This window comes from Linepithema humile, chromosome 5 (genome assembly GCF_040581485.1).
Source record: "Linepithema humile isolate Giens D197 chromosome 5, Lhum_UNIL_v1.0, whole genome shotgun sequence".
NCBI classification, from domain to species: domain Eukaryota; kingdom Metazoa; phylum Arthropoda; class Insecta; order Hymenoptera; family Formicidae; genus Linepithema; species Linepithema humile.
Window position 1 is genome coordinate 26790597 of NC_090132.1, and position 17676 is coordinate 26808272.

The window sequence follows — 17676 nt, forward strand, 5'->3', positions numbered from 1 at the left end:
ATAACAGTAAAATTGACTAATATTTATACCTTTATGCCGACAAGAACTAATACTTTTAATATATATTTGGTTATAGTAAATATATAATAAAACAAATGAATGTATGATATAAATTGCATCACAAAATATTCAAGATATGAGCAAAGAACGTATTTTATGTGATTTAAATAATTTTTTTATTTAATACGATTTACCTTAAAAATTACTATTATAAATAGTTTTATTGAAAAATAACAATGCTGAAAAACTAGAATTTTTATCAAAATATTAATTATTGAATGTGATGTACAGAAAGATGGATACCTTTATTTTAGTTCATAAAAAAATTTCATTGTAGAGAACGCTGTAATCAGTAATGCAATTTTCAAGGTGTATGTATCTTCCATTTACACATGTAAGTATACATAGTCGGCAGCACCGACGAGATACATCAAATTAAGTGAGAGAAAGAATAAGAGAAAAAGTGAGAAAGAGAGAGATGCTTTGAGTTGCATGCTAATGTCAACTCGCTCCTTTTCTTTGTATATTCTTGTCTTTCTCATATTTGCCACATTTCCAATCTCACAACTTGTGTAAGACTTCTATATAAGGTTAAGAAGTGCTTGGAGTGTGAATCCGGGGAGTCAAAAGTCGAACTGGTTTAACTGAATTAAGGAAACAACTCTTAAACATTAAGTATGAGTTATAACTAATAAATAAATTAATGATGATTTTTTTCAATCACATTTATTTCATATCTAATGTTTTCTGGTTACCTTTACTTTTTATAAATGTTATAATTATTTAATTATATAAAAAAATATGCAGGCACATATAATATTTACAAATATTTTTCTAATTAACAGAAATGGAGACTGTACTTCAGCAAAAAGTGATAGAAGTCGCCAATCATGTTGAACAGCAATTGGATGCAGAGTTGGAGATGTTAGATAATTTAGATATCAGTGATTACGAGAAGATACGTACACATCGATTGAATGAACTCAAACGAATGCAAAAACAAAAGCAGGACTGGCTCCTTTTGGTAATTTTTCACAATATTTATTTAAAACGTGATTTTTATTATTGTGTATAAAATACCAATTATATCAATTTGTACTAAAATATTGTATATAATATTGTATATTATTATAGGGTCATGGAGAATATTCAGAGATATATGATGAGAAAGAATTTTTTGCAATATCTAAAAAGTCAGAAAATATAGTTTGTTTATTTTATAAAGATGATTCACCACGGTGTAAGATAGTGGATCATCATTTCAAAATTCTTGCAAAAAAGCATATTGAAGCAAGATTTTGCAAGTTAAATGTTGAAAGATGTCCCTTTTTAACTGGTATTACAAAATATCTGTTATAATATTATAATAACATATTAATCATGTTAATAATACATTTTTAAATATTACAGCACGGTTACGGATCAAAATTATACCTACAATCGCGCTAATTATAAATGGCAAAACTAAGGATTTTATCGTCGGCTTTACAGAATTAGGAAATTGTGACGATTTTTCTACTGAAAAACTACAGTCGCGTCTTGCACAATCTGGTGTAATCAATTACGATGATGATTTACAAACTTCAGAAACTGCCAAGAAGCCATTTATATTTAAACCTGCAAAACCCAAAACTATAAAGGGACGTAACTCAGATGATTCTGATGACGATTGAGATTGCATCCAAACGCAAAAATTTATACATATTTACATTTTTGTCTCGCATATTATATTTATCATTGTTCTTGTATTATTTAAACCAAACATTTTTATAATAAAATTGATAAGTTTCATATTTCAATATATGAAATATCTAATCTCTTTCGTAGCATAATGCAAAAATTAATTTTTATTATTTATAAGCATGTCTTAAATTATATCTGTAAACTTTCTTAGATTGGCAATAAATACATTATATTAATAGATTGCTATAAAAAAAACGTTCATAACTTATATAAATAAAAATAATTTAATATTGTATTACAATTATATTATCTTCATTTCATAATCAGAAATATATATGTATATAGTTTATATATTAAGGGCAAAAATAAAAAAGGTTATATTTAGGGCATAGAGAATAAAAACTTTTAATTTTTTAAATGAATTATGTTATGAAAAATATTACAAAATACATAATAAATTATAACTTAAATGCTTAATTTCCATTTTGCATATTCACAATTTCATATAAGTAATAAATAAGTAAAATAATATGATGTTTTAGATCTTATAATACCAAACAAAAAAAATTCTCAAACTAACAAAATAAAGAAATTGTAACTTAATATTTTGTATAAACAGCAACACACTCTAAAACATTTGAGTTTGTGGTACAAATTATCCAGAATATCACAGTAGTAGTGCAGTGATAAGAATCATACACATTAAACTAATTTTCTAATTTTTAAATGCTCTAAAATGTTTACAGTTTCTTACATAAAAAAATTGATTACAATACAAAAGCATATTATCTTATTTTTCCTATAAGTATAAAGTATAAATATACTGTTATTGCCTATAAATCACATTTACACAGCATAATGAAATAATAGGTTTTATATATAACCTATGTGTATTTTACAAAAAAATGTATTGATCTTCTAAACTTTTGAAGTAATATATGAATTATGTTGGGTTGTCGCAATAGGATGTATTGAAGATACATAACAGCAAGCTAAGAATATTTGCAATATATATGTCATATATTAATAAAAATAGAGGAAAACATTTAAAAAATTATGTTAATTTATAATATATGAGCATTATTTGAAAGTACACAAGACAAATATCTTGTTTACAATATATGTATTTTATGATTTTAAAACTGTGAAATAAAATACAATATAGTTATATTTACTAGTGTAGGAAATATTACTATTCTTTGTGAGCATATATAAGAACTATACTAGATTTAATGTGCTTATCACTGCTTGTCTACATATGTGGAATCAGATTGGGCTAATCTAGAAATTAATATATAAGGCCTATAAAACGCAATTGTTTATACTTATAATATAATGTATATTTTTATTTTTTGAAACTTTACAATATATTATATCACGTGAACAATCACGCTTAATAGCACTAGGCCTTTTTACTAATATTAATTTCTAAATTAGAAAGCTATCTTTTTTTAATTATTTAGGCTAATCTAATACTCATAAAGTAATGATAAATTTATTAACAAAAATATGCGTATTACAACTAATCAATGCAAATTTATACCTTTTTTAAAATAATAAAACAATATTTTCTGAGTTTATTTGATTTTTATCTTTTATAACATTTAAAATCAATCTATGCTTGTAAAATTCTGAGAATAATTCAATCAATTATCAAATGTATATTCACATTGTAACAACCTTACATTAGTATTTTTTATCGTCAAAACATAGTCTGATTAACCCTTTAAAATGCGCGAGTTGAAATCATACTATACAAGTATTCATATTTAAAGTATTCATATTTAAAAAAATCACATAAGCATATGTCTCCTGCCTTTAATGCGGTTTACCAAATTACAAATTTTTAGTGCTGGACCAAGTTTCAGCCCCATATACTTCATCATCATGTCACTATTGAGAAGAAGCAAGGCTTTGCCATCAATTTCCTGAAAATTGCTTCCATTAATTTTATAATAAATTATTTCAATATATGAAAAACTTATTATTTAAGGGGATTAATAATACTTTTATACTTATATATATATATATAACTCACATGTTTTCTAAATAAATCTGCGTGTTGTCCTAATGCTGGATCTGTGACAGCAATATAATGTATTACATCTTCAATAGTCCATTCTCCTGGTTCAGTGGAAGGAATACGATGCGCAGTAGTTTCAGATTGAGTAGTAGACGTTGCTGCTTCAAGTTCTAAATGTAAACATTTTTTATTTTTTAATTATAAATAGATAGATAATTATTATAATACAATTTTAGACAGAAAATATAGAATACTTGCCAGGAACGGACTTACGAGGCTGTTTTACAGGAGGCTGTGTAGGAGATGACACTGTAGAATTATTTGTACTTTGTACAGTAGTTTGATGATTTTGTTGCGATGTAGTAGATGTTAAGTTCTGTTGGCTTTGCGATGACCACCTTCTTTTTTCTCCTATAGTGTTATTTGTTTCTTCACTATTAGCAGATTGTGATTGTTGTATACTGGGACACTTGCTACAAGCTTCTTTCCTCTTGACTAACATATATTCACACGCACAGAGACTCTCGAGTTGTCGCCTAATGTATGTATAAAAGTCTTCTTCTTCCAGAAAAACAGGTAATCTAACAGAGGTAGGTTTACTTTCCAGAATCAAACTTATGGTTTCACCTTCGCCGCGTTTCAATAAACTCAACATTTGTCTGGGACTCATGGCTGCCATTAAAAACGCTTGGAAGATATCTCTCGTGACATTTAATATAGAACCACCAAATTGCGCCGGCATGGCTTTCACTTTTCGAAAATCAAAATATGGCCCGCAAGAACAATTGTGATTGACATAAATTGTAACTGCAACATACAATAATTTCAGTGTTTAAAATTCCTTGTTCTTACATGAACTTTATTATTTTTTATGTAAGATCTATTTGCACACTGTATTTTCATATAGAATATTATTTTACTGACCATTTTCAAGTGTATGTGGTTTGGTATTGGCTGTGCTAGTATCGGGTTCTGTGGCTGGTTGCGGTGGTGCACTAGAACCTGCAGGGCTCACTAATGCAACTGCTGGTTCTCTGCTGGTGTTACTTCCGGATACTGCCATTACTAACAAAACATTGCTGGCGGCTCGAGACTTAAATTTATTGGGACCTGTTGCTATAGAGATTGAAATCGAAAGTTATTGATAGAAGTGTAAATTACAAATATTTTGATATACTACAATTATGTAGTCATATTGAACATTATAAAATACTTATTCTCGTACATTTCTGTCTTGGTGGTTGCAACGGGTGTCCACTTTTGAAGCACCATCCTGCAGGGAAAATATCTCGCGAATCGTAACGGCACCAATAATCAAAAGCACCACGCCAACCGTCAAATGTAATGTGTATCATATCTTCCTTAACCGCACCAACAGTTGCAGTACATATAAGTTGAGGATTCTTTTTATCAATTGCTTCTAGTTTATGCCCCACTTCGAACATATTAGTACGTGGTGTCTTTGGTTCACGTTTAAATACTTTTGCTGGTGCCATTTCGGCACCATTTAACGTTTTTAGGAGAAACATCGGCCAACTGGAAGCATTCATTCGAAAACCTAGCGGCGGTTGAAGCATTCCACCAGATTTCTCGCAATGACCTATGGGATGTATCTCATGACTGTCAACCAATCGCCAGAAATCGTTCTTATTGTCTGAACCATCTAGTCTTAATCTCAAACGTGGTCCAAGAACACCTACAACAGTGGCAATGCAAGTTGACGTTAAGTTTCGCGGATCCAATGCTTCCAGTTTCATATTGATTTTAAATTCGTTTGTTGGTGGAGCTTCATGCTGAAATAAAATAGAACATGAGCTTATGTATATTGCAAGCATTCTGCTATATAAGTATTTGTGCATATTTTGAAAATATTGTAAAAAATATTTTGTTTACATTAAATTTTATATTTAAATAATAAAATTTAGAATTCAATATTTAGCTAAATGCATAATATATTAATGTATTAATATTTACCTGTTTAAAGCAATCAAGTGGAGCTGCTGTGCTATTTGTTTCTCTTAAATAAAGATCCCAGTCGAAAGTTTGATAAGTTTCAACGTGAAATGATCCTGTGGATGTTGATGGTGAACGAGATATAGTTGTATGATTATTTGTATTTGTGTAAGATTGTGTGGTTGATGGTATATTATTGTTGCTAGGTAATCCAGATGGAGCAGGAGATGGTACAGGTGACGATGGATCCCTGTTATCTATCAATTTAACAGATTTGTCATCGCTACAGAAAAATTGCTATAAAAATTAATGCTAGTTTACATAGATATATGTGAAATATATAACCACTTACTTTTTTTCGTGTCCGCTTGACCCTCTTTTTTCTGATATGCATTTAAACAAAAGGAAGAGCAGAAGTCCTTTGTTGGGCCATCTTTTAGTTCTAATTTAACTGGTGTTCCTTTGATCACACTATCACATTGCGTACATGCTCCTCGAGCATAAGTTTTACGAGATTCAGATAGACATGTCTCTGAACAAAACTCCTTCTTGCCGTGTTGTGTAGGAAGAACATATTTCAATGGTTGTTTGGTTTCTCCACACCAGGTGCAAGAATTCGGCTTTGACTTGGGTGGTCGTCCTGGGCCTATCGTAGAAATATTTCAAGTTATTATTTATTTCAAACTTCTTTTATTTTCAAATTTAAAATAAAAACATACTCGAATATATAAAATTACAATAATAAGATAAAATAATAATTTATGCTAAAATATAATACAAATATTTAATCAATACGTCAACTTATAAATATACAATAAGGTTATTTTTACAAATATTTTCGTATACCTCGCATTTTGTTCGGTGTAGACATGTTTCGTCATATAAAGGCAACGATTAGTAGTGAAATCGTTACAAGTCAGCTAATATAGTTCAATAATTAAGGTCATGTTCGTATTCGATACCAAATTTTGAAACGCCACTCAGTTTGGTGCCGAGTCTTAACTTGTACGAAGATAAGTTATCACTGGTGACACTTGTACACAACAGAATATTTACACACAAATTCCTTTATTCACTGTAATTCGATCTGCTGTACGGTAATTGTATCTGGATAGTTAAAATAATATATCCCGCATTAAAATTTATTGTGTCAATCCGCCATATTGCTTCAATTTGGCCGCGCAATCCGCAAATAAGAGGCACGAACGGGGAGCAGGGAAAACAAGATGATTTCCGCCATGAGTTTCTCCATTCGTTAACGAGATGATTGGTTTGTTTTTTTAAGCTATCATTACGTTGTACTTGTACATACTATAAAGTAAATATATATAATCTAATATTGAATAAAAAAAGAAAGGAAAAATAAAAATTGTAAAAAAATGCAAGAGAGATTTTGCAATTATGCAAGTTTTGATATATTCTTAGGATCTGTCCAGACGGATTTGTCTAGCAACGTAAGGTTGCTAAACATAAATACATAATAATAGGATTAAATGTAGTAAAGTTAATACAAGATTTGCCTTGCATTCGTCATCCAACAATAAAAAAATGTTTTTTAATAATTTTGTTATCTAATGCTATATTAATTAAAAAAAATTTTGTTATTAGATTGTTATTGAACTTTATACAAACTGCAAAGCGTGGCATAAAACCCGTACCAAACTACGCATTGAAGATTGAAGATTGAAATTTGACCAATCGAAACAAAAGGAGGTAAAAGTTCTTTGTCCTGATTGGTCAAATTTCAATCTTCAAAGCCATTATGCCCGTATCAGACTATACATTGAAGTTGAGATTGAAGATTGAAGATGGAAATTTGACCAATCAGAGTAAAGAAGTTTTACCTCCTTTTGTTTCGATTGGTCAAATTTCAATCTCAATCTTCAAGGCATAGTCTGATACAGGCTTTACGATTATGACTAACGACTTTTTTAAAGGCCTTAAGAAAATTGACCAATCAGATGTTTGATATAAAATTTATATATATTATGCATTTATGGAAGTTCTTAAAGTATCTTTTCACGCTCGACGCTTAATTTTAGCGTTAGAAGACATCATTTGACCAAAAACTATTGCAACGATTGTTTATTTTTAGTCACGTGATGTCTTCTAACGCTGAAATTGAGCATCGAGAGTGAAAAGATACCTTTATGGTTGAATATACTCTAATAATGATTTGAAGATGTCGCTACATATCTAACAATTAGTTGATTCATGACAAGTTTCATGGCTGCAATTTTGAAGTTTGGATTACTGGTGACAAACGGCCGGCAAGTTACTCTAAAAGGTATTTAAAAGCAATTACGATAAATCATATTACGCCATATGTCGAAATACATTTGTATTTGAGAGATGTTGAGTTTTATTATATTAGTTAGCGGTGTCAAATGTGTGTTATTAATGTATCGCGGTATAGAAATCTCCTGTTAGGTTATGTCAGATATTATTATCTTTATATTTTTACTTTATAGGTGTGCTAAATATACATCGATTTGCTACAATGTCTCAATTATTGGATAACGTACCGGATGTGGACATCGATGATAATGGAAAATTCAAATATATCTTGATCAATGTGCAAGATAAAGCCAACAAAGCTAGTAAACAGATCGTTAGAGGATATGCAAGAGCACAGTGGCATGGTGAGTTTGTAATACATATATTCATAATATATTTTGTTATGTGATATACTGTTGCATATTATTTTGGGATATTAATGTTCAGCATATTCTATATTGACAATGCTGTATTCTAATGAATGAAAATGGAAGCATCACTTACTAAAGTCATAATATCACAAATTATGGAACATGGATTTTCATTTTTGTGATGATCTGTTTTTATACTTCTCTGAATAAGATCATATTCTATCACAGATAACAATGGAATTTCTATTGGGTTGTGTAATAAGTAATTTTGGAATTTCCAATAGAAAATCTATTAAAAAATCTGAAATTACTTATTATAAAATTCAATATATATTATAATATTCATATAATATTCATTTACATATTTATTATTTACAATACTAAAGATACAATCTGTACAATTTTACATAATTTTATTATGAATAAAAGAGCACTAGTATTGTTTGGTATAGCTGTGAATAGCATCTTACTTAAAAATTATATTGATTAAATTTTATTGTTAGTTATACTGGCTTATTATTTTCCATAAATTGGTCAGTCGATACAGTACTTACTTGCAAATAAAAGAATATAACTCTGCAGGATGTTCCATCGTCACTGAATAAAATATTAATGATAAATTTGACACATTTAAAGTTTACTTGAAAATTGTAACTTTTTATACATATATTAGCTGTCTAGGTGTATATAGAAAAACCAACTTTTGATTTTCAGTTTAATTTAAATGTATTGTATATGTTAAATATTTAATTTGAAGCTTAAATGCCAAAATATTTAATGTTGATGGAGATTATAATATTCCAAAATTGCAAACTTTTATTAAAATTTTTGTTTAAAATTTTTAATTCTCTATTACAGTCATATTAAATTGTAATATTAGAAGTGTAAAACCATAAATTTTTTGCATTACACGTCGAAGTATATTAATTTTACGTATGTTACTCGTATTTGATATAAATATATATAAGTGGCTAAAATATGCCGACATTTTTTTAGTTGTGTGTAGTAAAAAACATATAATGTGTCACAAAATTAATCACTTAATTTTTGTCGCTAATCAATTTTGAACTAAGAAATTAAACAGAAATTGTAAACAGTTATTAATGATCTCAATCTGAAATTTATTAATTATTAGGTGCAAAATATTATAATATTATCTAAGAAATGGCAGTTTTGACTACGCTTGTAAATTTTTGCTGTATTATAATTGTATTTTTTACAATTTTAAGAAAATTTCACTCAATATTTTTAACCTACGTTATTTTTTAATTGCTTTAAATTGTTTGCGCAGTTGATTCTCTTTAAGGTCTGTTTTTTTATAGCTGAACTGGCTGCACTAGTTCAGAGTTTATCTTTCTCCTTCCAATGTGGAGAGAAAAAGATAAACTCTGCAGCCAGTTTAGCTATAAAAATCGGACCTTTAGTTTCCGAATTAATGACGAAATTATTTCTGTCTATAATTGAATTAGATATTATTTTCGGAGTACAATAATAGAATAATTAAATTATTATTTTTGGCATATACATTAATATAATTCTATTTCTTCTTGGGTGTATATCTATACATTTTAAATATTTACAGGTTCTTTTTTATTAAAAAATATTTTTTTTAAGAAAAAATACAGTTACATAAAATAAAGTAATTAATTTTGTGAGATCTTGTTAATCGAATATATAATTTAATTTACGTATGTTTTACATTTCCAATAAAAGTGAAATTTTTGTCAATTAAGATTTATGGCGATATATTAAAGTGGAATAAAATTAGTAAAACTTATGAATTTAATTTATTAAAAAATGCTATGTAAAAAAAATTAATTTATTTTGGCATATAATATGAAAGACGACACATTCACATTATTTCTTGTTTTTAACGACATAACGCAGTGTAGTAAGTAGTAGTTTTACTTTAACATAAAATAAATGCGGGTAAATCGAATCGGCATATTGGATTGTTTTCAAATATTTTGCAATATTTTTAAAACTTCGTCGAATTTATTCACGCTTACCTTGATTTATTTAAAACTAAGATAAATGCGGGTGAATCCGATCGATTTTTAAAAATATAATAAAATACTTAAAAGCGATCTACTTTTTCTGCCGGCCTGATTCATCCGCATTCACCTTAATATGATAATGAGAGACCGGAAGCTTTAGGAAAAAGTCGAATTTACAATTTAACCCTTTAACATATATTATTAAAATTTTATCCAGTGATAGTGGGATAACCTGTACATTGATATTTATAATAAAAAATAGATATCCACCTCTTTGGAAAAATATACTTGATATTTTTAATTCGGTATATATCACTTTGTGTAGACGCAGGTAAATTTTTATGTGAATGAGTGCGAAGAATGAACACACATCTCGTTCATTCTTTTATATCTTTCCGAAATTAATTCAATGCAGAATCTGATTGTAAATGATTAAGGTGGCAGTAGGAAACTTTTTACACATTAGACGAGTAGGAAGATACGAATGCAAAAAAAATCTAAGCAATTTACATTTAGCAAAGCTTTAAGTGATAGTTTTCGGAGATTATAAGAATATGTTACATATAATATCTTAACATTATCCAAAAAACAGTGTGTAAATATATAAGAGTATCTCTTGGGAGATTTTCTTCGCACATAATAAAAAAGAAAAGGTTTTAAGAAAAGATTTGTCATGCTGCGTTAGGAAATTATATCTTTTTAGTTAAATTTATCTTTTTTTATACTGAATATGATTTCGATATGATACGTTAATAGCAACTTGCTTGTAACTTTACACATTTAATTGCAGCGATGATATTTTTATTTAAATATTCGTCTTTCATCGATCAAATCCTGTCATGATTTATGTGACAATACGAAATGAACGCATAACACACAACTTTTCGATACTTGATATTTTAAAATCTTTCGCAATCTCGCTTTTATAAAATTTTCTCCATGAAATGTAAAGCGCAGTGAGTTGTCAAAATTTATCTTTCTTTTCAAGATCATATAATTCGATAACTTTCGAATTTTTACTTTATTTTCTCCAAGCATACGAAATCCTTACGTTTATGTTTATAACCACCAATTCTAGAAGGAATTGACAAGACTTATTATGCACCGTTTGTTCCGTTAATATCTTGTACAATCTTCGCGATATATTTCTCAAAAAAAAAAGAAAAAAAAGAAAAAAAAAAGAAAAAAAGAAGAGAGAGAGAGAGAGAGAGAGAGAGAGAGAAATTATGATAATAGAATGCTCTCAATCTCCGAGGCTCTGAAAGGAATATTTCCACTTTTCGTTTACTAAGAAGCTCTTCTGAAACAGCACCAAGCTCTTTGAATGCTGACACTGAGTCTGCACGCTTTGGGGTTTGAACTCTTGATAGGCTTCGTATCGCTGTTTTTCCTGACAGACGGCCGCGATATCGCGTCGCCTCGTTGCGCCCGCTCTCAGGTACTGTCACTCTCTTCGCAATGTTCTATCAGATCCACGTCGGTCACCCTCGACTCCTTCTCTTGCTCCTTAATAGCATCCAGCTTATTATCCTTATTTCTATGACTATTGTTGTCCGATTTATCCGATGTCTCCGTGACTTCGTTCGTGCTCTTTCCAAGTTCCTTCGGTTGTTCTCGAACAGGAGATGGGAATCCCACGAGATCCGGATCTATGTTACTGTGCATCAGCGCGAACGGCAGCTTCAAAGACACTTCACCGCCCATCGCCGAGATTAAGAGTTTGACCTTAAAATAAATGGCGAATTGGGATCCTTCCATGAAATTTGATTTTTATGTTACTAAAGGCTCATCTACAATGTGCTTTTTGCGTCTTGTTTCGTGCCTTCTGCTTTTTGTTGTTTGTTTCTTGTACTTTTGTCATATGGAACTGTGAAACATTGTCATGTACAATTTGTTTCTTCTGAATTTCCGAAGAAAAATGTTATTTCACATTGATTAATCATAGATTAATATTCAACAGCACTCTTATTGACTAATGATGTTTAAGGTAATATTTTAAGATAATTTTAATGTATGAACTATGAATATCGATTAAATAAAATAAATAAATATCCGATACCATTGTTGTCATACGATGTTTCTTTGTTTTCTGTCGCTCGAGATAAAAGTTGACGAACTTCGTAAGAAACAAGAAACACGTGACAAGAAACATGATTATCGGTAAAACAGTGCTCAAAGAGATAAAAAGATAACAGACAAAAAGCAAAAAACAGGAAGCAAAGAGCATATTGTAGATGAGCCTTTATTGTTAGCCTCGCGTTGTGCCATCGCAGAATACGAGTCAGTTTTTCCGAATTAAATGAATGAATTGGAAAGAATCAATTTTTTTGTTTCGAGAATATGGCAAATCTGAAAATACGCAATAATAAGAGCATTGTGTTTGATTTGTAATCACATTTTTATGAAACACAAAGGAAATCAGTTTCGAAACAAAAATTTGTTTTCACATCCGGTAATCTTTTCTGCAATGATTTAATTATCTGGGTTTCAAATTACTTTATTTCTAAAATAATCGTCATTACGTTTATCTCATTTTTTTTTATATTTAAAATTACCTTTACATAATAAGACACGTAAATCGCAAAGACGTTCCTATCATCCGGTCCGTTCCCAGGACAAACGACCGTTGACGCCAGAATCGCTCCGGTTTTCGTATAACTATCCTCTAAGGCGATCCAATTTTTAGTCGAGCCCTTAATAGGCCTGAGAGTATAAGGTTTCTTCAAAGTACCACCTGGGCCCACGGGACAATCTTCTTGCGAGGACACGAGGGCCACAACGTTTTTGAATTTGCCATTACTAAACATGCATACGTCCACGTGTTGTACGACGAATACCTGAAAAAAAAAAAAAAATATATAGAGTTACATAGAGGAAGATAAAAAACGAATATTCGATAAAGAACTCGATAACAAATCACTTATTCATCGTGAAACGTAATTGGAATTTTATTTTGTGAACAAGCTAACATATTTTCATATAAATTTGACTACGTAAATAAGAAATATTCTTTGTTCAAGCAGGATTTCATATTTGTCAATCGAAGCAAATGATTTAAAGCGATTTGTTGTGCGAATTCGGTGTTTCACAATAAATTTCTTGAGGATCGCGTCTCGTCCACTACAAGATGTGTTCTAGCAATACTTTTCCAGCGATTTCTGATCGCACGAATCGATACATATCTCTGGACATTCGTTACGGCGGATTGTTATTCGCTGAAGCCGGTCGTTTACTTAAACTCGATCACGGAATGTAACTCGTATAATTTACAGACGTGCCTGTTCAAGGGGGTGCCAGTTTGCCGAACTGCTGGAACAAAGTTAACACGGGGGAAGGGTTGCGAACGTGCTCGTCCTTTCTGGCCGATGGGTAGCGTACCGGATGTTCCTATTTTCAAACAATGTTCTCTTGCTGCTGTTAATGAAGCGCAGTTCGAAAGCCTCTGATCGAGAAATGCAATTTCCTGTTACGATATAACCTCGGCATCCTTTGATTTGTTTCTATTCGAGGGCAGGCTTTCATTCGTAAATAATTCGCGATCATTCTTGTAAGAAGGAAATGTCGAACAGATCAATGTGGATTATCGCGAGCCAGATCCAATGCACAATCGTCACGTTCTTTTGTCTCCCGCTTTCCTTATGTATGTGTGTGTGTATGTGTGTATGGGCGCGTGTGTGTGTGTGTGTGTGTGCGTGCGAACAAATTGAATTATAACTTTGATAGCGTGGCGTTTCTCCACGCTGTCTGTAGATAGCTCTGAGAAGGGAAACGGCTCCTGTCGATTTCTGTCCGTCCTTGCGGAAAATCGCCGATATCGCTCATTGTTCCTTCTTCACTAGGAGGTAAGATATGTTAAAGGATCGAGATGGTATTACTTATTATCGATATATTACGATCTGCTGCTATACTTGTTAAATGTTTCGATTTACTACTAGTCGTTTTTGTTGTTTTTTCATGACTCAATATTGTTCGTTATCAAATATCAACGTTCGACGTTTAAGATATTCGACATAAAAAATCATATTCTCTTTCTTAGATTTATATATTTTATAACTAAAAAAGAAAAAGGAATTAGTTCCCTTTTGGAGCTGCTTGAAGAAACAAAGTACAAAAATTTTACTACAAAGGTGGGTTTATATAACTTTGTTTTTAATTTCTGTGCTTTAGCTGGATAAATAACTTTTATTGGCTTACTCATATATGTATAGAATATTTCACTAGGCACAAAAGGATGCCATGAATTCTTGAGTGAGTAAACGTAGACGCATGTAATGTTTCATTATGATGCGGCTTCTAGACCTAGTTTCTGTGATAACAGCACAGGTGTTTCTAAAAGCTGTAACTAATTTTGCGAAATCACGTTTCTTATATATATATAAGGGATAATCGTTGGCGCAAAGATTGGTAGAATCGATAATTAGGATAGTGACGATGTCTCAGCAAACAGAAGCGATACATGTACGTAAATATGTACTGTGTTATTTCAGATCGTATCTTCTGTAATTTATGTATTAAGTTTTCATAAATAAATTATCAATTTGGCTTTGTATGCTTAGCACGTTTATATAGTTTTACTCGTTAGCTGTACTACTTTTTACCAAAGTCATGAAGTTGTACATGTTGCGACACTAGTGTTTGTTTTACGTTTCCATTTTACGAGGGTAAGTCAAAGAGATGTTTAAGGAATTAACCCCTTTAAACGAGTTTCTTTACTTTTTGACTCCACGTAAGATATATGTTAAATATAGACCTGTATGCTTAAACATATCCTTGAACATGGTAGAATAGATCCCCTTGAACTTCTCCCCTTCAAAACCAGCGGTTTGTATCAATCAATATCTCGGGCAACGATTGCTATGAACGCATTCCAGTTCTCGCTTTTCTGATAAGAAACCGGAGAGACTTCTCTCGTGCTTTTATTAGAGGTTTGTGCTAAGTTTGTCAATTGTACGTAAATAATATAGATATCTATCTAATTATTTCACATTATAATCTTTTTATGTCTTTTTCATTAATAAAAAATATAGTGGAAGAAAATTCAGAGAAAGAGAGGTAGGCGAGATAAATTTGTACCAGCTGCATGTTGATCTAGTTTCTAGAATTATATGTATGAGTCATTCTTAACTTTATAGAAGTACTGAATCTTAAATATAGATATGATGACACTTATTTTCAAGCGTTCTCTTTTTAAACAATGACACTAAGATTAAATCCTTTTTAAGTATTCTAAGATTTTGCTCTAGAATACTCTGAATTTTAGGTTTTTTTTGTATATTTGAAGAAGATTAACGTACTGGATTGATAGTAAAGCGGAAACGCTTCTCCCCCTGAGCGTTTAATTGTTTCCCTTTAGTATTATATGCGTTATCTTATTACGCAAGTTACATTTACATAGTTATATACGTGCACTGAAGAGAATTGGATTAGGTTTACTAATTTCACCTTAAAGTGTGAACCTTAGACATCTATATTTATGCTAGACCGCAACGGGATCGTAAAAGGGATACAAAGTGTATTCCTGAAATTGGAGTAAATATGGTTGGGATTTATGAAACAATCAAATGTTTTTTGGTAAGAGATATTTCAGGAGTTGTTCAGATATTTTCAAGTTGAATTCCTCTTGCAAATTCTTCATTAAATCGAATGAAATCGCGAAGAAATGTAGTGAAAAAATGGTTATGCGTGTAGTATATATTTTAACATCTTCATCTGACGTAATTATCAATGTAAATATTATGCTAAAATGCGACTGCTATGCAAATAGTTGCCCGCGGAAATTAAAGCAGTTAGGAAGTTTCACCGGATGATACGCCGTCATCAGTGATATTAATAGTTAACAGACACTAATAGTCCAGTATATATAATGTATATGATTACGTAATCAAGCAATCGTGATGTAAGAATATTAGATCTAGCGATCTGGCGCTGCATATGTTTCTACTAGTAACAAATAATAAACATATAACTTATTATTTATTCAGTGAGTTTACATGCAGATCCGTGGAACGTTTTATTAATTTAGGTTCCTGCTTTTAACTCCTCGCGTTTGTAAATTATAATTTTCATTTTAGACTTTCATCAAGAGTCTTTTATCAACTAAATATGAAGAATATTGCATTTTATCATAATAAAAACAGATATTTATAAATATTTGATTCTTTGATAAAGTTAAAAATTTTAAATAATACGTGGAAGAATTAAAAACAATGTAGAAATGCCTTTTTCGATAAAAATAAATTTCTGCATGTAGTATATTCGAAACATTTGAAAAAAATATTTATTGTTTTTTGAAGCAAATATAGAATTGAGTTTATTATGGACTATTTTAAAATATTTTATACTTATAAAAAAAAATAGTTGCTTTTACATAGATTTCATTTTATAAAAATAAAGTTTTATTTCTCTGATCAATGATATTTCCTTCGTTGCGATGAGATATCGTTGCGAGCAGTATTGTATCATTGCACAGCATTTGACTTTTGACGTTTAATTCTCGAGGGCGATTATTCGTGTTATTGTAACAGCCGTTACTTGGTAAAGGAAATACAGAAAATGAAGAGGCCGCAGCAGAGAATGAAAAATGTACGTGCGCACGGGGGTTTGGGTAATATTATTCAATTTTATATGCCCTACCTGGGGTGTTGAAGCTTATCCCGTCAATTATTCATATTGCGAATTAAATTCGATATAATATACTCTCTTTAAAAAAATGTAATGATGTCGAAATGATTAGTTTTATCAAAAAATTGATACGATATAATATAATTGTAGTAGCAAATACATTTAAATTATCAATTATAGATGTATCAGGCTCTGATGATTGTTAAAATCAATAATATTATTGATTTTAAATTATCATGTTAAAAAATACATCTAAATTATCATGTTAAAAATATTTACTTGTATTTATTATAATTTTAAAAAGAGAGATAAATCTTTTAAAATTTTAATGTTTGTTAGACATAAAAATGTAACATCACGTTGAATTATTTCGCGATAACATATTACTTGCTGAAAGAATTGGAAAGGCCAGATTACCTGCTCGAAAGGCGTTAGCGCAAATTCTTTCTATTCATCAAATTTACGCAAGCAAGCAATAGCTTTCTTATTAAGATGCTATGGCAGAGTCTCATAGAGACCAACCGTGCTCATGGGATATGAATGTTCTAACGAGCTTATTAAATTTACGGAAGTCCAACGAGATAGTTAACCTGGGAGCGGCACTATCACGTTTTGAATGTTTAACAAAAGTGACAAATGAGAAGTAATAAGAACCAGAAATGTTTGCTTTGTATTAGCTTTCTGTTAATTAAATTTATTCAAATGATATGTTATCAATTTTACTTAGCGCAAAGGTTTGGATTGCAATAAT

At 30.4% G+C, this 17676-nt stretch overlaps 4 protein-coding genes across 8 annotated transcripts in view; 2 read left to right on the forward strand and 2 right to left on the reverse strand.

Moving 5' to 3' along the window:
* Positions 1-370: 370 nt before the first annotated feature.
* Positions 371-1799, forward strand: LOC105667414 (thioredoxin domain-containing protein 9). The gene is made up of 4 exons (XM_012359203.2): positions 371-675; positions 846-1024; positions 1135-1336; positions 1411-1799. Exons 2-4 carry the CDS (start codon positions 848-850, stop codon positions 1671-1673), a joined length of 642 nt encoding a protein of 213 aa, XP_012214626.1. The 5' UTR covers positions 371-675; positions 846-847; the 3' UTR covers positions 1674-1799.
* Positions 1800-3153: 1354 nt separating this feature from the next.
* Positions 3154-6916, reverse strand: Scm (Polycomb protein Scm). 2 transcript variants are annotated; one of them, XM_012359220.2, is made up of 8 exons: positions 6506-6916; positions 6012-6305; positions 5681-5916; positions 4932-5499; positions 4631-4822; positions 3980-4513; positions 3722-3876; positions 3154-3611 (listed from the first exon to the last, which is right to left on the reverse strand). In XM_012359220.2, the coding sequence occupies exons 1-8, from the start codon at positions 6528-6530 to the stop codon at positions 3477-3479; spliced, it is 2139 nt and encodes a 712-aa protein (XP_012214643.1). In that variant the 5' UTR covers positions 6531-6916; the 3' UTR covers positions 3154-3476. The 2 variants fall into 2 exon arrangements, with proteins under 2 accessions (XP_012214643.1, XP_012214642.1); XM_012359219.2 differs by having other exon boundaries at positions 3965-4513; positions 6506-6911.
* Positions 6917-7793: 877 nt separating this feature from the next.
* The window catches only part of LOC105667425 (sex-regulated protein janus-A-like), a 67513-nt gene continuing 57630 nt past the window's right edge, over positions 7794-17676 (forward strand). Inside the window, exons 1-2 of the mRNA XM_012359223.2 lie at positions 7794-7946; positions 8131-8301. Of these exons, the coding sequence (XP_012214646.1) occupies positions 7874-7946; positions 8131-8301 (244 nt within the window). The 5' untranslated portion in view covers positions 7794-7873. The remainder of the gene's footprint in view (positions 7947-8130; positions 8302-17676) is intronic.
* The window catches only part of LOC105667424 (arrestin homolog), a 50830-nt gene continuing 43266 nt past the window's right edge, over positions 10113-17676 (reverse strand). For all 4 annotated transcript variants that reach the window (XM_067355072.1, XM_012359222.2, XM_067355070.1 and 1 more), the window contains exons 10-11: positions 12860-13141; positions 10113-12029 (exon numbers count right to left, since the gene is read on the reverse strand). In XM_067355072.1, the coding sequence (XP_067211173.1) occupies positions 11739-12029; positions 12860-13141 (573 nt within the window). In that variant the 3' untranslated portion in view covers positions 10113-11738. The remainder of the gene's footprint in view (positions 12030-12859; positions 13142-17676) is intronic.